At 46.2% G+C, this 19,987-nt stretch overlaps 1 protein-coding gene across 1 annotated transcript; it reads left to right on the forward strand.

Annotated features, from left to right (window-relative positions):
- The first annotated feature begins 5,329 nt into the window (after positions 1-5,329).
- LOC119819648 (40S ribosomal protein S10-like) lies at positions 5,330-5,868 on the forward strand. Its single transcript, XM_038337953.1, has one exon. The coding sequence runs from the start codon at positions 5,330-5,332 to the stop codon at positions 5,816-5,818; it is 489 nt and encodes a 162-aa protein (XP_038193881.1). The 3' UTR covers positions 5,819-5,868.
- Positions 5,869-19,987: the final 14,119 nt, after the last annotated feature.

Consider the following 19,987-nt stretch of genomic DNA (forward strand, 5'->3'; position numbering starts at 1 on the left):
TTACAGAAAAATCAAACTCTAAAGGACATGCTAAATAAACAAAACGGGATGACAAATGCCCCCAGAAATAGACTACATAATGCTTTAACTTTGAATTCTCTAAATGCTAATGAGAAAGGAACAACAACTACAGAAAGATATTGGATAGTCAAAAAAAATTATAGAATTAAATCAGCTAATACACTTTAAAGATGTTCTGATCACAGAATGGAAACCAGGACTCGTGTTATGTTGCTTTTGTTTCCACAAGAAAAGAAAAGCTATGGAAACCATTAAAATTGATAAAGATTCAATTTGAAAAGAGACGCCTCTTAATTAGAAGAGATGATAGTTTATCAAACAGCATGGCTATTTAATCTAAACTAACCTATACAACTAACAAATGCTTTCCATTTGATCAGATATAACTTGCCAAAGCAGAACCTTCCCCAAATCAGGGTTGGAGAAGGGTTTTGTTTCTGTCTTTTCAGGATAATAGAGGTATCCAGCTAAGGAATCTGAAGCCTGCTGAACAATGAGACATCTGAAGAAAAAGGACAAATTATCCAGGAAAAAAAATGTCACAAGAAAAAGAGTAAATTGGCCTATTGGTATATCACATTTCTAACAAGATAACATTTCATAAATCTTCCCAAATGTTTGTTTCTGCTGTTCTCTAAAGACATACAGTGGTCTTTTGTAGTCACAGTCCAATTAAAGATTAAAGATCGCTTTGGAGTTAGAGTGTAGCTCTCTCCTTCTCTAAACTAAAACATGATTATTAAAGTGAAATTTAAAATCTCTGTCTCATGTCAGAAGAGCCACCTGATATGGGACAGAAGAAGAATAAATATTTAAGGACTATTAATTATATTGCCACTAATCTCATAATCCTTTGGTTTTATATTGGCTCTTTAATACCTTTTCTTAAGGTATAAGATTTATAAGATTAATATACATATATATTTAAACTTTTTGTCATGATAGTAATGGTTATATAGAGTACTAACAAATTCTAGAAAAAGGTTTCATCTACCTTCCTGTACATGATTTCAGGTCTGAGTCGCTATCAGTTTTCTGCAGTGAACCAAAACATGCCTAACAATGATCTTTGAAGTCTCCAAAAAGAAGATGGGGCCCAACAACAAGGATTCTTCCAGGACTATCATAACACCACTAAGCTGAAAAACACCACCTAAAGATCAACTTTGGACTACAAACTGCTGAGAACAATTTCAAGGTCACTAACTGAGATGGTCCAACCTAACAAACTACTCTAGCCAGGGCTTGAGATAAGCCCTGAACTTTCCCATTATGCAGAGACTGAACAACAAATGATACAGCTACGTCTCACAGGACTTGACAACTAACCCAATCTTTTCCTTTTCAGGATCCTCTAAAGATTCTTTTACCCCCAGACAGCAGGAAGTAAATTTAAGAACATAATGCCCACATTCCCAAGAGGTAGGGTGGGTGTTTTTTGGTTGTTCAATGGGTTATGGGTATTTGTCATTGTTTAGGGGAATTGGTTACAAGCTGTTATTATAACAGTCAGGAGAAAAGCTAAACAAAGGAAATTAGATTCAAGGTTCTTGTTTTGAAAAGAAAAAAGGGAGATATAGATATGATATGATAAAAGGGTAGATTATTGAATTTACCTAAAAAGAGAAAAGGAGGATATAGATATGATAAGATTAAAAGATAAATCATTGAATCTGCTTTAAAAAGCAACTACTAGTTTTAAATGTTTTACATTGGGCTAGATTTTTGCATATTGTATACAAATTTTGTATATTGATACAAATTTAAGATTAATTTTGTTAGAATATTCTGTACATACTTTCTACTCTTGTTCACGGTATTATATCTATACAGCTCATTTAACAATGTAATGCAAATTTCTAGTCCTTGAAAATTATTATTACCAACTGTTTAAGATAATAAGGAAACACAGGTTAGTAGTTAATCACCTATTATAATCAAGCTTATAGTCATATTAGGTATGTTTTCAAGGTCAAACAAAGATATATTTTAGATAGGTCATCTTCAAATACTTCAGAGATCTATAGAATATGGCATTTAAGATGTTTTAATAACATAGGTTCTTTTTTATGACAATGAGACACGTCTGTTCCTGGCAGTACCAATCTACTTCAGAGAAGATAATGGGTACTGAAGAAACTGCATATGGAGTTTACTTTCTTTATTGTAAAAGTAAGCCACTAGGCAAAAAAATGCCCTTGCCTCAATGGTGGACAGTATGCTGTCCTAATTGGACAAGCAGGACACAAAAGAGATTGACTACCAAATATTGTCAAGGCAAGATGGATGGGACAATCCTTCAAAATATCCTGCTTCACAGAAAAGTCTGTCAGATATGCAAGGTCTGTAGGCCAAAGATGGATGCCCCAATGTTGCAGAGGTACTTTGGGTGACTGTCCAGGCAAGCAACTGTTTCTGTCATTGCTCACATTTTTTTGGATGTCACTTGCTTTCACTTCTTACTTACTCAGTTAATATTATTAATATTATATATTATATACTAATTATATTATATATTATATATTATTATATATTATATATTATTGTATGTTATTATATATTATAATATTATATATTAATTATATATTAACAATATTCTTGGATCTCTGAGGGAATTGAAGACTAGATAGTTATGGTTTTCCTTGTTTACCTGATGCAGAAAGCAAGTTATGATAAAAAGTAAATTAGGTACAAGACTTTGGACTCACCAAGATAGGATAGATATGGAGTATTTTCTCTGAATTTGTCAAATGCAAATGGACTAGACATTGTTGATGTATTTTTGCCTGCATATATATTGTATATAGTTATTGAATTTATTATATATAGTCTTTCTTATATTAGTTATAGCCTTTTTTATTTTAGACAACAAAAGGGGAAATGTAGTGATATTTAATTTATATTTTAAGAAATAAAGTTTGCTTGAAGATTAGAAGACAAAAAAAGCCACACTAGTTAGCCATAGAGGCCAGGCTAACCTTTTTAGTGGTGCACACCTTTAATCCCAGCACTAGAGAAAAATACAAGGCTGGCTGAGACAGGAACTCATTCTCTTTCAGTCAGAAGACTTTGTAGTGGTAAGAGCTCTCTAGAGGTTGGCTGCTTTGCTTTTCTGATCTTCAGGTTGAACCCCAATATCTGTCTCTGTGCTTTTTATATTATCCATGCTACACCAGAGTCCATTTCTTTCTTCTGAAGGTTGCTGAGCTGCACTGCATGCATAGCTTTCCTTGCCAGGAATGCAGCAAGGTTCCTGAGAACTTGCACAGAAGTTTCTAATGCCAGGCAAGGCATGGGGTGCAAAATAGTCCTCTTCTCACCCTTCCCTTGACTCAGAGCCCAGAGGAGGCACAGAGCTGACAAATAGCAAAAGGCCGACTGGCTAATGGAAACCCAGATGACACACATTTTGACCTCACCTGAGGTTTCATGCAGGGACTATGTCTGGAGCTTATCAGTTGAGGCTGTTATTGAGACCCTCACTAATTCAAACAGGAGGTTGCACAAGATTGTAACATGAGGGGCTGCTTGTTGGGTTTCTGTCCCACCCAGTACCTCACAGCCAACAAGCCCCAAAGAAAATCACACAGAGATCTCCATAAGTTATAAAACTGATTGGCCCATTAGCTCAGTCTTCTTATTAGCTCTTGTAGCTTATAATAACCCATTATTCTTATCTATGTTAGCCACATGGCTCAGTACCTTTCAGGCAGGCAGGTTACATCTTGCTTCTCGGTGGTCTGGGCTGGAATGGGAGGAATGGGTTTCCTCCTTCCCAGAACTCTCCTGTTCTCATCACCCCGCCTCTACTTCCTGCCTGGCCAATCAGTGTTTATTTAAAACATGATTGACAGAATACATACAATTCTCCCGCACCACAAGGTGTAAGGAGCACTCACTGTGCACCAGGCACTTCAGTGAAAACTTGATGTATGTTGTCTCATACTGTGCCTGCCCAACCTGTAGCATGCTCTTGTTTGTTTGTTGAGATGGTCTCACTATGCAGTTCAGGCTGACTTGGAACTCCCAATGTAGCCCACACTATCCTTGAACTTGCGATCCTCCTCGTTCAATCTCCAAGATTACAGGAATGCCCCCACCACACCCACCTTACAGTATGGTCTGGATCCTCCATCTTCCGGTTCAGAAAATAATACTCTAAGAAGGTCAATAACCTGCTCTCTGGTAACTACTAGCAATTACATGCAGAACTGGAAACAGGCTAGCTTCAAAGCCAGTGAGCTCTCAGGAAGAGTTTGCTGTAAGAGACAGAGACAAGGTCCTCAAGGATATGAAAGTGAAGATAATTAACATCTGTTTGATGATTTTTGTTTATTATTTTATGTATATGTGTGTCTATGTGAGTTTATATGCATCATGCATGTACAGTTCCCAAGGGGGCCAGAAGAGGGCATCTGATCCCCTGGAACTCAGATTACAAGCCATTGTGAGCTGCAGGTGGTGGAGATGATGGGAAATGAATCTGAGTGCTCTGGACAGGCAGCAAGTGCCCTCCCAACCACAGAGGCATGCATCTCTTTAGCACCTCGGTTCTCATCTGCATCTCATCAAGAGGACTGGTGACTGACAGGAGGAGGGGACCTTGAGAGGCATTAAAGGAGAGCCAGGATTGACCCTTGTTAAACTAATGAGCAACACAGACAAAGTGGCCTGACATCACAGAGACAGGCTCTCTGTGAACCTGTCAGTCAGAGAAGTGAGAGGAGGGAGCTTGCTGAGTCCAGTGTGCACAATAGGAGACAAGAAGGTAGCTGGAATGTGGGTTCAGTCAGGGAGGATCTTAGTCCAAAGCAAACAAATGGAAGAATTTGCACTCGGGGCAAATAAAAGTTTGTGTGTGTGGAGGCGTTCCATGGTCCTAAGTGTGCGTTGAATCCTAGGCGTGTATCAAAGCCTATGTGTCCATACTGATCTGCAAGCATGCATGGACTCACCTGCTGCCTGGCTCGGTGCAATGATATCTTGCCCCTTTCTTCCCACAGTTAGAGCAATTTACCAGAACAGATTTCCACACAGTAATAAAACACAGGAGAATCGCTTTCATTAGCCTACAGTCTCACGGTCCTATGATCTACAGGGTGCTAAGTCACATCTCAGACACACGTGTGCACATGGACTTGGGCCTATGATGTGCAGAGAATAGGCCCATGAAGCCTGGGGGGTGGGGTGGTTTTGCTAATCGGGCACTTGCTTTGTGAGCTGAAGACCTGAGTTTGATTTCTGGAATGTTTAAAAAAAAAAAAAAGAGAGAGAGAGAGCCTCCGTCCCGAACCCTGTAGCCGCCGCGATGTTGATTCCCAAGAAGAACTGGATTGTCATCTATGAGCTCCTTTTTAAAGAAGGAGTGATGGTCGCCAAGAAGGATTTTCATATGCCCAAACACCCCGAGCTGGCAGACAAGAACGTGCCCAACCTTCATGTTATGAAGGCCATGCAGTCTCTGAAGTCTCGAGGCTACGTGAAGGAGCAGTTTGCCTGGAGACACTTCTATTGGTACCTTACGAATGAGGGCATCCAGTATCTCCGCAGCGATTATCTCCACCTACCTCCGGAGATCGTACCTGCCACCCTGCGCCGCAGCCGTCCTGAAACTGGCAGGCCTCGGCCCAAAGGGCCAGAGGGTGAGCGCCCGGCAAGATTCACGAGAGGGGAGGCGGACAGAGACACCTACAGAAGGAGTGCTGTGTCCCCTGGTGCTGACAAGAAAGCCGAGGCCAGGGCTGGCTCAGCCACCGAGCTCCAGTTTAGAGGAGGCTTTGGTCGTGGATGTGGTTAGCCACCACAGTGAGCTTGAAGACTGTTGTTTTGAATAAACTTTAAAGAAAAGTGTGTCCAAAAAAAAAGAGCCAGGCAGCCAGGTTTGGTGGCATGCTCTGTTGATCCCAGCACAGGAGAGACAGAACTGAGGCTCCATGGGCTAGTTTATCAGTCTAGCCTAGTTGGTGAGTTGCAGGCCAATGAGAGACCCCACCTAAAAAGTACCAGTGCCTGAGAAATGTCCTCCAGCTTCCACACAGACAAGCATGCATGTCCGTATATACCCCACACATGTGTGTACCTCCACACGCTTGGACAGTCTAATGATAAAGGATGCTCTGTCCAGGCTGGCACTGCCAGCTGTTCATCCAGGACAGAGAGTGACAGCGATGATGACGGCTGTGCTCCTGGGAGGATGTGTGTCTCGTCCACATTTTACACAAGAGCAGTTAGCGCCCTGCATTTGTAGCTCTGTCATCTCTGCAGACACATGATAGATTTCCTTTCTATCAGCAAAAGACCCATGAGCCCACCCGTGACTATGCATGGCGTGCCTCAGGCCACTAGGTGGGAGGTCGGAAGGGCCAAGGCATTCTGAGCTCCAGTAGAGCGCTGGCTAGCTGGCTCTTTATGGATAGAGCCTGAAAAGCTTCCTGCTGGAAGAGGGCTTTGTCCTGTCTGTGGATGGCTACAGTAGAGTAGCCATAGCTGAGGGACCACTGCAGAGACAAAACCCAAGATCAACAGACCCAGAACTTGCAGAACCATCTTCAAGGTGGCTACAATGAGATTCTGTCTCTCAGCCCTCCACCCTCCCAGCTCCTCCCCCCTGGGCCTGGCTCAAGCGGAGAGGAGATTGGAGCTAGGATCCTGAAGATCTTACAGCCCAGCGGAAGGAAAATGTAGTTCAGCCTAGGTATCTGGATTCCAGCTTGGCTCTCACAATACCTCCACTTGATCACATGTGACTTATCCTCTCTCTCTCTCTCTCTCTCTCTCTCTCTCTCTCTCTCTCTCTCTCTCTCTCTCTCTCTCTCTCTCTCGTTCCTCTGTGTAGCCTTGGCTGTCCTGGAACTGGCCCTGTAGATCAGGTTGGCCTCTAACTCACAGAGACCCTCCTACCTCTGCCACCTGAGTGCTGGGATTAAAGGCGTGCACTACCACCACCTGGCTAACGTGTCCTCTTTTCATGGAGACAAGGTTGGTTGAATTCAAGGAGACTGAAATTTATTAAGAATCTGGCCCATTGAAAGCATGGTTAAGTACAAACTGCCAGTCTCCACAGTCCGTTCCTTAGTGCAAAATGAGCTTCAAAAATAATGCTGACATTCTTGGGGGAATGGGGGTAGGTATCACAGGAAGCCAGGGAACTTCTGGGGAGTGTATAAGTTGTTTGAATAATTTAAAGCTAAAACACCAAGCATCATGATCCTTCCAAGGCTTGAAGAGGCAGCCAGTGCATCAGCAGCCCCTCCTCACATCACTAGTACAAGTTTGCTACCCCTTCCTTTGAGTAGTTAAGCAAAATGACCAGCTAGACTGAGCTAGCTCAGAGGCCTGGAAGAAGCTGCATCCCTCCCTGTGTGAAGGCTTTGTCTGATCATTGGCTTCTTCTGGATACAGGGGTTGAATTAACAACCCCATTACTTCCTCTCATACTCATGGCTGTGGTGTGGATCTTGCATGTGCTTTAAGGGCCCCTGTGTCAAGGATATGGTCCCCAGGGCAGTGCTATTAGGAAGTGGTGGAGCCCTGAAGATGCAGGGCTTAATGGACATCTTTAGGGCATTGGACACACTCTTGAAGGAGGTTGTGAAATCTCAACTCTTCCGTTTCCTCTTCTTCCTCTTCTGCTTTCTCTCCCTCTTTTTGCTGGCTATTAGGTGAGCCATCTTTCTCTGTCATGGTCTTTCCCTATGAACTCCACCTCATCCCAGGACTAATGCGATGGAGCTGACCCTGGACCAGAACCTCTGGCACTGTGAGCCCTGGTCCCTTCCTCTGTATAAGTTCACCACATTGGCCAATTTGCTCTAGTAACTGGGGTTCATCACACTCACCTCATCTGACAAGGTTTCCTTTGACATGTGGATTCAGCATCAAGGATTCCAACAACCATCATGCCTATGAAAGTCCCCAAGATAAACAATCAGACTTTCCTCAGTGAGACCCAATGAGGGATTCCCACTGCCAGGCAAGCTCCCAAGCAGCTCCATAGAGATTCAAGCCTTGACCAAGATCACAAACATTCCAAAGCCCCGATTTCCTTGATTAAAAAGTAGAAAGTTGCCGAAGAGTTGGTGAGATACACTGTGATTCTTAAGCCATTCCAGGCCTGGCTTTTGCTAAGCACTGGAGCCTCTACCCTCGCAGGACAGCCCCTAGCCAGGACCTCGGAAGGGAGAGTCACACCTCTGCCCTCCTAAGCCAGAGGCCTGACTCTGTAAAGCAGCAGATTTCAGAAGGCAAGAAAGAAAACGAGCCCTGGGGACTGTTACCACATCCCTTCCTAAATCACCAATACTTCTTTCCAGAATGGTCTATTGTCTTGACTGTCCTCAAAAAAATGGCATTTGTCACAGGACATCAGGACAGGACACATGAGTATATCTAAAACCTGAGATAATTCTGGCCAGGGCCAGAGTCCCACTTCACCCTGGGGGTTCCCTTCCTAATTACCACAAGGGTGTCAGGGTCTCATTTGAATATTCCAGTCATTAATCCCAGGCACTAGCTGCAGGGCTGTTTCAGCTCTTTGGGTATTTTGAATACATTTTAAGGATCATTGCAAATTTGATTGCCATCAATAAAATTGCAAACAATATAATTATATTTGTTTGCTTGTGTCTAAATAGGTGCACACATGTGAAATGTGAGCATGGTAAGATAAGCCACCAGGAGCGCCTGCACCTGTCTGTGCCCTCGGATGCATATAGATTCATACCTACACAGCACACGATGCACTTATATAGCTTGCAAAAATAATCTACTTCTTCTGTGCTATACTGGGGGGGGAAAGACATCAAATCTAAGCACGGAGGAAGTGCAAAAAAAACCCATGTATCATTCACCTGATTTCAATTGTGCCTCCCTTTGAACCTCAGCCAAATCATTTTGTACATTAAAAATTGGTCAGGGATGATAAGATTCCATTTTCATGGTTGGTAATGCAGAACCAGGGAAAGAATACAATTACAGACCCCTGAGTAAACTCTGCGAATGTCAACTTGATGTAAGTGATCAAGTGTCGACAAAGGGGCCTGGGGATGGAGGGGGCTGGGAGAGGAGCAGGGAGCTGAACTCCAAAGGAGAGAGAAAAGACAGACAGACAGAGGGAAAGGGGTAAGAGATAGGAGGTGAGCATCCCGGCAGACTGTTGCTGGGTGAGAGCATGGCGCTCCAGGACCAGACACGGATATTTAAAGTACTTGTTCACCGCCCGTTCTCAGACAGTTTTGCAGCTAAATGTTCATTCCCCAGGCATTTGCAAAGAACCCACTTGAGCCGGTCAATGCCCAGCCACAGGAGTAAAACAGGTAAGGATGGTTCTTTACCACTCCAGTGAGCTCTACCACATCTCCCAGGAGGACGTGTGCAGACCAAGCTCAGGCAGGGGCTGTGCTGACACCAGGGCTTGGGTGCCTAGACAAGGTCCTTCCCTAGATTAGAAGCCCGGCAGGTTCAGGCGACTCCTCCCGCCATTGCCCAGGTACCCCATGCCACTCTGAGGGTTCCTCTGGTAGGACAGAAAGATTCAGGACTAATGGGAGGTGGTCATGTGGTGAAACCCTTCCAGATCACAATATATAAGAAAATGGGAGTGGAAGAGGTGGTGAAGCACTTGCCGCACACGTGTGAGGACTTGAGTTTGGTCCCCAGCACTCCCACAGACACTAGGGAGTGGAACTGTTTGGGAAGGATTAGGTGGTCTTGTCAGAGGAGGTGTGGCCTTGTTGGAGGAAGTGTGTCACTGGTGTGGGCTTTGAGGGTTCAAACACCCACATCAGGCCCAGTTTCTTTCTCTCTCTGCCTGCGGATCAGGATATAGCTCTCAGGAGGGAGAACTCTGAAATGCTTCTCCAGCACCATGTCTGCCACGCTACCACCATGCTGTCACCAAGCTGATAACGGACTAAACCTCTGAAACTGCAAGCAAGTCCCAATTAAATGCATTCTTTTGTAAGAATTGCCCTGTTCATGGCCTCTCTTCACAGCAATAGAACAGCAACGAAGACTAATGGAAGAGGAAGAGGAGGAAGAAGAGGAACAACAAGAATAAGAAGAAGCTGGGATGCGGACTCCCCACGTTCACTCACACATGTGTGCATGTACCTACTCACACACATGCACATATATACAACAGAGAGAGAGTGTGTGACTAGGAAAAGAACTGTATTGCTTTGAGACACAAACATGATCAAGAATGGCACTGTCATTGGAAACTAAAAAAGGCCATTGAGAGCTGGCCATTGAGCTCCTTGAGGGGTTTGCATGTCAGATTCAGGCCCAGGTGACAGAAATGGCTGGGTCAGACTCCTGGGCCTTCCACATAGGTGTAGCTAATGCCAGACCCAGCTGCTTTGGAAGACAATGAGCTCCCTGCCCCAGCAGGCATGGCAGAGGCTAGCTGGTCACTCACAGACCACTGGAATGTACAATCCTGCAATTGCTGAGAGTATTTGCTAGAATCCAAATAAGCACAGCTTTGGAGAAAGAGGAGACAGACGGAAGTATGATTCCAGATCCATCTCTGGTCTGCTGAGATGGTTCCATCTATAAGGTGCCAGTCGCATCAGCATGTGAACCAGAACACAGAGTCACAGAACCCAGGTAAAAGCCAGGCATGGTGACATATGGCTGCTTGTAAGGCAGAGAGAGGAGAATCCCTGAGGCTGGTTAGCCCCCTCTGTGAGCTCCCAGGCTGTGAGAGACCCTGTCTCAAAAATCAAAGTGGATGCTATAGATTGACCCCAGCCTCCACAGGCATGCAGATATGCATGCACACCTGCACAGAATGCATGAGTATCTGCACATAGACATGCAATAGCACATACACACAAGACCTGCCTTCTATATCTCTTTTATTTTCCTCTCTCCTTTGGGCCATCCTACTTCCACTAAACAGGGCCACACAGAGAAACCCCCAGAGTTCCCCTAGTCTTGAACTATTCTTCCCTTTGTTGGCATGGGCATCCATTCTCTCCAGTACTGGGCAGCATGTGCAAGGCATTTCTTTAGGCTCTGAAGCTGCACAGCCACATAGGGCACAAGGGATCTCTGTGCTGGATAGCATCCATGAAGACTGGACACTTGGGGAAGATTCAAGTGTGACTCGGGAGGCCATGACAAGAGGACCCTCCTCTCACTCACACCTGGAAGTCACCAGCGCTTAGGCAGGATGCTAGGTGCATGTGACCTCAGGAAAACAAGTTCCACCAAGCCAAGGCAAAGGCAATGTCTTCCCTCAGACTCTCCGGCTGTGGATGCTGGTTGTTATGGTGATGAGGGTGGCAGAATGGGGTCGCTGGCAACAGGCCAATGAGGCTTCACCTTAGGGAAGGTCTTGCCTGCATTTGTTTTTCGAAGGCAGGCTGGGAAGTGTGTAGCTGCCCCCTGGGACATTAGACTGTCAGTCTCGGGTGCTGAGCTTCCTGATGCCCTTCTGGTCAGTTGTTTTACCATGGAGGTGGAAGGTAAGGGAGACAGAGGTGGCTCTCTCTCGCGCGCGCGCACTTTAACAGCGTGTTTACTGTCAGTTTCAGAAGAGTAGACAATGCATTGTGATCATATGATCATATTATCTGCAGTATCCTCTCTGAGCCTGCCCCTACTCCTAAGGACCCGCTCTTCTCCCCCCTCGCCTCCTCCTACTTTGCTATCATTGCAGTGCATGCGGGTCTTGTGAAGACTGTCAAAGCTGCAGTGTGCTCGTGCCTGCAACAGCCACATCCTAGGAAGCGGAGAGCTCTGCATTGGCGTTCCTCCCCACCCGCCTGCTTTTAAAACCCTCCAGTCTCTCTTCCACCATGTTCCCTGGGTATTGGAGGGAGTGTTGTAGCCATTATGGGATCTGTTGATCCTGGTCACGTCACAGAATTCCCTCTTCTCCCTTGGCCTCTTCTTAAAGAAGCCAGTAGTCTCCCTGGATGCTAGAAAACATCCCTAGATGGGATGAGTGGGAGAATAAGGGAGAGTAAGTGACACCCCCAGAAAAGGACCAACCAGGCTGCCTGGAGACTGCAGTGTGCTGAAAAAGTCACTTTGGAGGTCCCACCTTCTGAAAGGAACCTGAAGTGGCTTTCAGTGCCCTCCTCAAGGGCAAGACCCAGCTCTTATCTGCTGCTTTCTTGACACCTAAGGAGTTTGGTTTGCGTGGGAAAAGAGTCTGCAGAACCAAACTGTGGAGCCTCCATGTCTCCACTGAGGCTTCAGGTCCATCTCCCGGTACTGACCCAGGAGGCGAGAGCAAGCTGAAGGAAACAGACCCACATGCATGGGGCTGAGTTATCCTGTGAAATCACACCAGGCAGGTTAGAGACTGAGGGGGCAGACGGCGCCTGTGGGGAAGGAAGACAACTAACCAGAGACGGGACCCAGTGCGGACCAACAACTAACAGTGTCCTTGGGGGGAGCCAGCCAGAACAAACATTCTCCAAGAGAAAGAATCCCCATCCTATCATCGCTCAAAATCTGAAAGCAAGACTGGTTTTTCCAATTTATTTCAGAATTATCCTCGGCGCTGATTAAGGCGGCCGCCAGCCTCGGTTGTTCTCCGAGTGCTCTCCTCACGTCGCGTTTCCAGTGGGGGTTTTTCCGCATGCATAAATTATTGAAACATTATTTTATTTCTCCATCCCCCTGTGACAGAAATAGGTTTTCTGAAAGCAGATCTTTCCCTAATCAGTTTTGTTTTTCTTGATTTCGCATCCAAATAGCTCCCGTGAATGCAGGGCTGACAGATGTGCAGGACTGGTTTGCTCCTTTAGAGTGAACCGAGTCACCGTGGGGACATACAGAGAGTGAGTCTACTACCAAGGATCCCTGGAAATGTGGCATTGGTGCCTGGGAAATAAGAGACTTCCAGCATGTGTCTCTGTGGTACAAGGCGGAGAGAGGCTGCGACCTAGTGAAGTCCTGCGCTCGGAAAGACAGCCCCACCCTCTCAGGCTCTGTGTAAGGGTTCTAGGGGTTGGGTCTGTGCCTTCCTGTGAGTAAGGGGCCTCCACTTTGAGACAGCTAGTCTTTCCCAACAGGAGTCTGGGAAGCTGGTTAACAAGTCCTCTAAGAAGGGCCACTTTAATGGTGACACATACTTGCAGTATAAGGCAATTGGATTGGAAAAGTGCTCCTAGCGTGCAAATGTGAAGACCTGAGTTCAAATCCCCAGGACTCATGTTTGGAAGCAGGATCTCACACTCTGGTGATCCTAGCACTCCTCTGGAGAGACTGGAGTTTGAAAACAGTAGAGTTCCAGGATGTCCTTGGGCCAGCTAGCTTGGTACGAGCAGTGACAAGAAACCAGAGACCCTGTCTCAACAGATGGAAGGTGAGGACCAGCATCCGAAGCTGTCCTCCGGCCTCTGCACGTGCCCTGTGCCTAACTCATATATAGATGCCACCACAACACATACACATCACATGCACATACACAAAGATTAAAAAGAAATAAAAAGAAATTTCTTCACAGGCATGCCCAGAGCTGCTTCTTGTGATTCTGGATGCTGTCAAGTTGACAGTAAGAACGAACCAGGACACAGGCCAGGTTCTAAGAGAGAAAGAAGTGCCGCTGTACACACAGACCTATGGTGGAAGAGAAAATAACGCTGAAGTTTTCAGGGAAGGTTGAGCTGGAGAATGGAACAGTGGAGCCATGGGAACACCAGCTCAGCTGCAGAGCTGGCGGGAACTAGAACTCCAGAGTCTTGCCGATCATCTTAAAGAATTGGGTCTTGGGTTCATTCATTCGTTTGTTTACATTTGAGGCAGATTCTCACCATGCAGCCCTGGCTGGTCTAGAACTATATAGATCAGGCTGGCCTCGAACTCACAGGGATGCTCCCGCCTTTACCTCCCGAGTCTTACCTTTGAATTCAGTGTTCAGACATAGAAGGACTTGCTTCTGGTCTCTCTTCCCTAACGGTTTTGTGGCTCTATGTCTTATACAGTGCAGGACAAAATGGTTCCACTCTCTTCCAAGGTCTCCTTTCTTGACCTGATCTTAGACTATACACTGAGGTCATTTCCACGATGACACATGACAGTGGGCTCTGCCTGAGAAACAGAGTTCATCGCCACCTACCAGCACGTGACACACCATTTCCAAACTCCACCAGCAAATACAAAAATCAATTTGGTTCATCTTCTTCAAACCAAAGAAGAATAAAGAAATCTCTTAATAGGAAGGAGATGGGCCTTTTGGTAGTCAGACCAAGAAACCACACACGAAATAGGCTTTGTGTCTCAAAACTCATTTCTGTGAGGTTTTTTTTTAAATTTTGGAGCTCACAAAATAACAGTTTTTAAAGGTACGCCCTTGAGTGACTCATGACATCTGAACAGAGCTCAGCACCTGGGGTTTGCCACACCAGCTGGAGTTCAAGCATTCCCAATCAAAGCCAGGGATTATATTGTTTTGATTTATTAGTATGTGTTTGCCACTGAATTTTATTTACCCCATCGCACAATGTCATGGGCCACTCCGTTGCGCTGCAGCGTCCTTCAGTGACTTCAAAATTTCAAGAGCCACCTGAGGCCACTTGCCACACATAAAAGGATCATCACTCACAAAGAGTCACTCAGTTAAGTGCATAAAAGGCTGTCGTCATTCTCTCGGAGCCCAGCGCCTTCATCTCGGGGTTCCTGTTACAGAAGAGCTGGCGTCAGAGAGAAACAGGAGTGACAGGACACCTATGCACACGTGTGACGATAGGAGCCATGTGGCTTTTCCTCTGAGTTCACTGCACAACATTCAGGTCTCTATCTGTAACCAGTTTCTAGTTATCCACACCCCTGGCCGGCCACAATCTCCACAGCAATTGAGCAACACTGGGACACAACCCAGCAAGCCAAACCTTGTGAGGAAGAGTTCCGTCCTCCAGGGCAATCTGGAGCTGCAATGCACATTGCCCCCAGCACCCACGGTCTTGGGCAGAGCCTGGTGACAGTTCACACGACTCTCACAGCCTGCAGAGCACAGGCAGGGGCGTTCATCGTCGGACTACCTGCCTATCTGGTCCTCAGCTTCTCCAACTGTAAAATACGGCTGTTGCCTGTACCTCATAGAGGCATTTGGGCAAATGGGATGGGGTGCAGAGTTGTTGAATGGCCCCAGGAGGGATAAGCAGTGACAGTCGAGACACAAGGCTTGGCATGTAGAAACATCAACATCAAAAGGTCTGTTTTCAAAAAGCAGCAAGAGAAACCTCAGGCTCTTGGTTCTCATTTCTGCTTGACCAAGAAACAATAGTCATTTCATCTGCTAAGAAGTCCTGGGCATGGGTAGGGGGGTATCAGAAACAACAAAAATCTCAGGGGTGCTGGGCTAAGATTCACGATCAAACTCCCTAGAATAGAAAGTGTCCCTGAATCCCTAGAGCCCTGTGAACTCTTCATCTAATATGGAAAGGGAGCACGAAGAGGGACAACATGGGCAATCAGCATTAATGCTTCTTCTCCAGCCAGAGCAGGGTGTACAAGAAGGGTGCGACAGAATTGGTGCTATTCCCTTTGAAGGCAGAAGAAGTTCCCACAAGCCAAGGTATGTGGGTAAAGTTTGGAAGTTAGGAGAGCAAGGGAAGAGATCCCTTCCTAGGTCAAACGAACAAAATAACCACTGCTTTAACAAAGGGACATAACTTCTATTCTGCCCTCCAACAGCACATCTGGCTCAAAAATATTATTTTTGCTTGCTTTTTAAGACAGGTTCTCAAGTACTCCAGGCTAATCTTGAACTCCCTATGTAGAATTGGCCCTTGAAGCCCTGATTCTCCTGCCTCGAACACCACCTCCCAAAGCATAGGTTGGATGTGCTCCAGAATGCTCAGTTCAAAACTAAGATTTCCTATGGAGAGAAAAAAGAAAAGAAAAGAAACTTCCTTTTGTGTTTCCCCCACAGGTCAAGGCAGACGGCATTATTGCGTTCTCTGTCTAAAATTTCCTTAAAATTTAGTGCATCTGACTTCTAGGAAGAACAATAATAAACAGTTTCATGGAAATTTCAGCTGGAGCTCTTCAGGGATTTACAAGTGGTGTTCTCCTGACACAATGGCTGTGGTCACAGGGAGCCCCAGAAGAAATAAGTAAACAAAAGGAAAAACCAAAGCTCATGTGGTCTGTTCCTTACAAAAGACAGAACCACACAGAATAGATGAGAACAGCCCACGAGCGGTCTTTCTTGAAAGCACCAGACCAAGAACCTTCCATGGTAACAAAGCCTGAAGGCAGCTTTTAACAATGGGGCATGGGAGTGGGAAGGAGGCAGGGCCCTGTGCATTTGTTTATCTATCCATTCAGTCAGCCATTCACTCTTTTAGAAAAGCCCTATTTCCATTGTGATGCGAGAGGTATATTCTGCTACAGGGATTTCCCAAGACTTTTCTTTCCCCGGAACATTCTAGAATGAGCTTCCTCCGGCTCCAAGTGAAAAGGACATATGATGAGAACAAGCAACAAGAGAAAATAAAGTGAAGTCTGAATGGCTATTTTATTCTGTGACACTGAGAGAGACTAAGGAAAGGCAAGGAGAGGAGAGAGAGGGAGGGAGGGTGTCACGGAGGCCCATGGCAGCGACTGTTAATAAATATTCAAAACCAACTTCAAAACTGTCTCTCCACTCCTCCTCCGTTGGAAGATATCTGCGTTTTAGCAAGTGGCAATCTGTCAATTAAAAAAAAAGTTCCAATTTTCCATTGGTTGGTTGGGGCAGTATACAACATACCAGTGACAAGTGTTGAATGGGTTTTCTGGAAAGTTCGCTAAAGGAAATGGGCTTAGCTGGAGAGGTGTAGCGTGCTCCTTAAGCTTTGTGTCTAACAGCGGACCTCAAAGCTGGAGATAGAGCAGCCACCTTGGCACCATGAGGTGGAATTACACAGTTATCCCAGCATGCTTTAGCGATTGAACCTGTGCTAGTAACTCCCTCCTTCTAAAACGTCTTATAATAAAAAAAAATTTTTACCTTACTTGCTTAAACCACAGTGGTCTAGCCTCTGCTGCCTGGAACTCCTAAGTGGTTCAAGATTCTTAGTTTTCTGGTTTGCTTCTCGGCGGAGAGTGGTGGGTCTCCTAACACACCTAATCCAGGAGAATCACAAAGCTGAAATTGCCGAGTCAGAAGGTCTTTGCAGTCTCAGCGTAGGACTCACTTCACTTCAGCCATGAGTTTAAAGACCTTGACGGGAGGGTTGCCTCCACGTGTGTAGTGTGTAGCGCAAAGGGGCTCTGAGATCTCTAGAATAGTGCAAAACAATTGACGCACAGCCCAGCCAGCCCAACCTGTGGACACCCTGCAGTATCAGCACTGAGGAGGCCAGGCAGGCAGATCACAGGTTCAAGGCCACCCTGACACCTGCCTCAAACAATAGGCTTCATTGCGTCCTTCCTTCCAACATTCTCTTAGGTCTACCCTAAAGTTACCTTTTGTCTAAATTGCGCTTTTGTCGTTTCTTCTCACTTTGTACCCTCTGAGCACATACAATATCTTAAGTATTTTTTTTTAAGGCTCTGGCTACAACTTCATAGGTTCAAATCCTGGCTCTGACCCGTAGGAGCTGAGCGACCTTAAGAAGTTACTAAACCTCTCTGTGCTCAGTTTTCTTGTGGTAAAATGAGACTGACAGCATCCCGCTGAGCTTGCAAAGCCATGGGGAGGATTAGACAGACTTACATATCTAAGCTGCCATCCATAAAGGCCAAGAGAACTGTGGCTGTACTGTGTGGTGACCCACAGGACACCATCATCCCCAGTCGCAAGTGACTGGCAGTAACAGCTGGGTCTGTGGTAACAGCAAGAGGCTGTGAATACTCCCTCTAGAAGGTACTGACCTGAGCTCCAGGTCCCAGTCCCTCTACCCCACCCGTACATGGTCTTGGGAATGTAGAGTATACAAGAGGCTTACGGCTGACAGGGTGGGTTCCAGCCGTGCAGCTTTGTGTCGTCACCCATGCTGGCCTGGACATTTCAGAAATCCAGCTGCTTGTGAGTCATCTGTGCTCCCGTAAGAGACCCTAACACACTCATTGGTTCACCGGGCTGGTCTTGGAAGGACTCTTCTCTTTGGTGTGTCATCAGTGTCCCTTGTGGATAGAGCATCAGAGAAAGACACAAGGCACGCGCATTTGCTATCTATCGCTTCTGTTCACCAGAATGCACATAGGCCTCGGTGTCTTCTGCACGCATTTTAGTTATGCATCGATAATGCACCACACAGCTCCAAGGGAGTAAGAGATACCTTATTCTGGAGCCAGATATAAGTGACGTTGGTCCAGGAAGAGATTCAGGTCACCCTAAATACCATGCTCCAACTGGAGATGGTTTCAAGAAGTTTTTATGGTAGCAGAACAAAGTCTTAAATGAAGACACCTTTCAAACACCTTGCTCATAAGCTCGGTCAGAAGTGCCATCCAAACTGGGAAGTCCGTGCCTTGGAAGGCCTCTGATGGCATGTTTGGCTCTTGTGTGAGTGGAAACAAAGGTCTTTTAAGGTGATACATTTCAAAGGTTTGTTCGGTAGGACAGTCGCATGGATGTGGAGTCAGACACAGGAAATGGCTGAGAAGAAAATTAAAGCGATTATCTGACTCCTGATCCGCAGCACTCTGTTTCTGTGATCGCAGCTCTTGCCCGCCAATCCCGCTTCTGGAACTGCTAACATGGATGTGGCTTTGCTTATGGGAACGGTAGTTCGCAGGCTGCACTCAAGATTTAGTTAGCAGTTCACCCCACCCCCACCTCCCAACCCACTCTGATTTTGCTTTCAAAGGTTTTTTTGTTTTGTTTTGTTTTGTTTTGTTTTTTTACCTATGGCCAACTGAAGTTTGAAAATATTGAATGGAAACTTCAGAAACAATAAGTTGTAATAACTTTGGTTTAGCGCACTCTGCAATTGTTTGCTTCTATTACTATGCCTGATTTATAAATCAAGCTGGACCACGGTTATGTGTACATGCAAACATGTGCATGGAGTCTGGTAACTTCCTCCATCTCGAGCATCCATGAGGACCCGTGTGTAAGGGGTGAAAATGCCACAGCATCCTCTAACACAGAGCTTCCTGCGTTTACATGAACTAGGAAGCATGTGTTTACGCCTGACATCACAAGCAGAGCTTCCCTTAACTGTTCCTGTCCCTAGCTCCATGTCCACTCAGGTGCCCGTCCTGTCCCTGTCCTCAAAGGGTGACACATGTCCACTTAGGCACCCGAGCCACAAATCTGTGACACCCCTGTGCATCTGATTCTCCTTTGGAATCCCTCCCTCAGACCGCCCTTCCTTCCAGGTGAACTGCAAGCCCTGGCCTAGGCCCAGACTGACCCCTCCCCCATTCTAACCCAGTCTCCACCATAAACTACAAAATTCCTTCTGTGGAAAACAGGCTATGGGATGGGGCTCCTGCAGGCAGCCTTGCTGGTCTCCCAGCTGCCCAATGGGGCTGAGGGGTTTCAGGCTTCCCCTTACCCCCACCACTCTGAACTTGCTCGGGCTTCACTATTTCTGCCTCCCTGGCCAGTCTCCGTCCCTGCCTGTACCATGTCACCCTTCCCCAGCTCACCCTCCTCATCTTGGTCGTCTGGCTTGCACCACTCAGCCCTGACTGGGAGGAACTGGGCTGAACGCTTACAGCCCCTCACTGCTGCTTGCTCTAGTGTGGTCACATGGTCCTGACTGCTCCTGTGACCCCGCCCCCACCCGTGCACGTAAGCCAGGCTGTTGCGGAACTGAGACACAGTCAGGGTCCCCTGCAGCCTGGGGTGACACTGTTCCCTTGTTTCTGTTCCCCAAGTTCCATAGATCTTCTGAGCCCTTTACCTGACAGACTTTCTCCCTCAGAGAGCGATCAAGAAGACACGGAAAGGTGAAGGAATTCTACTCCAGATGAGAGAAGCGCGTGCTCTTGGTGTGGGTTAGTGCAGCTCCGAATGATAGCCTTGGGGAAAAGGAAGTTAATTCATATCCCACCAGACTGCACACTT

The sequence above is a fragment of the Arvicola amphibius genome, chromosome 7, assembly GCF_903992535.2.
Source record: "Arvicola amphibius chromosome 7, mArvAmp1.2, whole genome shotgun sequence".
In the NCBI taxonomy this organism is placed as follows: Eukaryota; Metazoa; Chordata; class Mammalia; order Rodentia; family Cricetidae; genus Arvicola; species Arvicola amphibius.

Bases quoted from the DNA above. Each gene is read 5' to 3' on its own strand.
- LOC119819648 (XM_038337953.1), top strand. From the start codon at position 5,330: ATGTTGATTCCCAAGAAGAACTGGATTGTCATCTATGAGCTCCTTTTT.